Source organism: Orycteropus afer, unplaced genomic scaffold (genome assembly GCF_000298275.1).
Source record: "Orycteropus afer afer isolate SDZICR_OR568_19922 unplaced genomic scaffold, OryAfe1.0 scaffold00024, whole genome shotgun sequence".
NCBI classification, from domain to species: Eukaryota; Metazoa; Chordata; class Mammalia; order Tubulidentata; family Orycteropodidae; genus Orycteropus; species Orycteropus afer.
In genome coordinates, this window is record NW_006921611.1 from 9,231,068 (window position 1) to 9,232,528 (window position 1,461).

General features: G+C 33.8%; 1 protein-coding gene across 1 annotated transcript in view; it reads right to left on the reverse strand.

The window, feature by feature from the left end:
* Nucleotides 1-1,461, reverse strand: part of LOC103192141 (disintegrin and metalloproteinase domain-containing protein 2-like) — a 147,235-nt gene that overhangs the window by 121,715 nt on the left and 24,059 nt on the right. The window contains exons 4-5 of the mRNA XM_007935066.1: nucleotides 792-868; nucleotides 245-413 (exon numbers count right to left, since the gene is read on the reverse strand). Of these exons, the coding sequence (XP_007933257.1) occupies nucleotides 245-413; nucleotides 792-868 (246 nt within the window). The remainder of the gene's footprint in view (nucleotides 1-244; nucleotides 414-791; nucleotides 869-1,461) is intronic.

Genomic DNA, 1,461 nt, shown 5'->3' on the forward strand with positions numbered 1-1,461 from the left:
GACTTGGACTTGCCGGCTTTTATATGGTTATGAGCCATTTTTCTAAGATAAATTTCTCTCTCTCTCTCTCTCTATAAATATATATATACACTTTGCTGGTTTTTGTGTTTCTCTAGAGAACCCAATCTAACACAATATCTAATCTATATCCTGGAATAATTATATACTAGGTAAATGTGGAAAAAATAAACTGCTTAAGTTATTATATGACTATACCATGCAGTTTCTTCAATTATTCACATACCTTGATCTGTGGAATTTTATGAGACAGTTGACTTGTCTCATTATCCATCTTGGTATATAAAGAATAGCTTGTATTCTTATTCTTTACAGGATATATTACATGCTCAAATCTAGCTGAAGTCTGTAGTGGTTCAATTCCATAACTGATACTCTCAAACTGTATTAAACCCCTAGAAATAAGAATAGCATAATATATTTTTTTAAGTCAGTGAAATGTCATGTAGTGATATTAGAATCCTTAAGGATATTTCTAGTCTTTCCCTTTGAGAACAAAATAGGAAATAGGAGGAAGAAGGTTTCCGAACACTTACTGAATGATACAGTATTGTAATAGCACTGACATTGACCCCGTTGTTAATATGTCATAGTTCCCAGACAATCTAAGATAATGCTGGCATCATAACACGATTCCTCATTCTATGCTTTCCCATGACTGGTAGTATTACCCTAATATGCATCCCTCTACTCTGGAGACCCAAAGACTTACAAAATAAAAATAAAAAATCCAGAAAACATTCCATTTTGTATTTAATAAACAATGTCAAAACCTCAGTCCAGAACAGGTGCTAATGGTCACCACAGAATTCAGAAAACCTTCAATATGACCTTGGTAGTTGCAGAGATTCTGGAGATTAAAAAAAAAAAAAAAAAAAAAGCAAAATTAATACATCTAAAAAGGTAGACTTTATGAATGATAATATCTTTCATACCTCTGTTGTTGTTGTTGTTATGTGCCATCAAGTCGGCCCCAACTCATAGCGACTCCTCCTTGGGTTTCCAAGGCAGTATCACTACAGAAGTAGGATTGCCCTACCTTCCTTCTGAGGGGTGGCTGGTGGATTTGAACCACCAGGCTTCTGGTTAGCAGCCAAGTGCCTTAGGCACTATGCTATAATATCTCTGGGAATTTTATATGCATATGCTTATGTATGCATCTCTGTCCTATACTTATTGCACTTTGCTCATGGTTGACAAAATACCTTTGTATCATTATTAGAGATGCCCTGGCTCAATCTGCAATATTCTTCCATGGATGCAAAGAGAATGAATGAATTTTTATATTCCTTCCTATCCTATTGTTGAATGTGACAACCATTAGATCAAGGTGAAATGGAACCAAGTCTTTTATTTTTCATATAACTTCTCTTAATTTTCCAAAATAAGACTAATAAAATCATAGAGAAAAGTTCCTTGTAAAAATGAATTGATAAAATAATT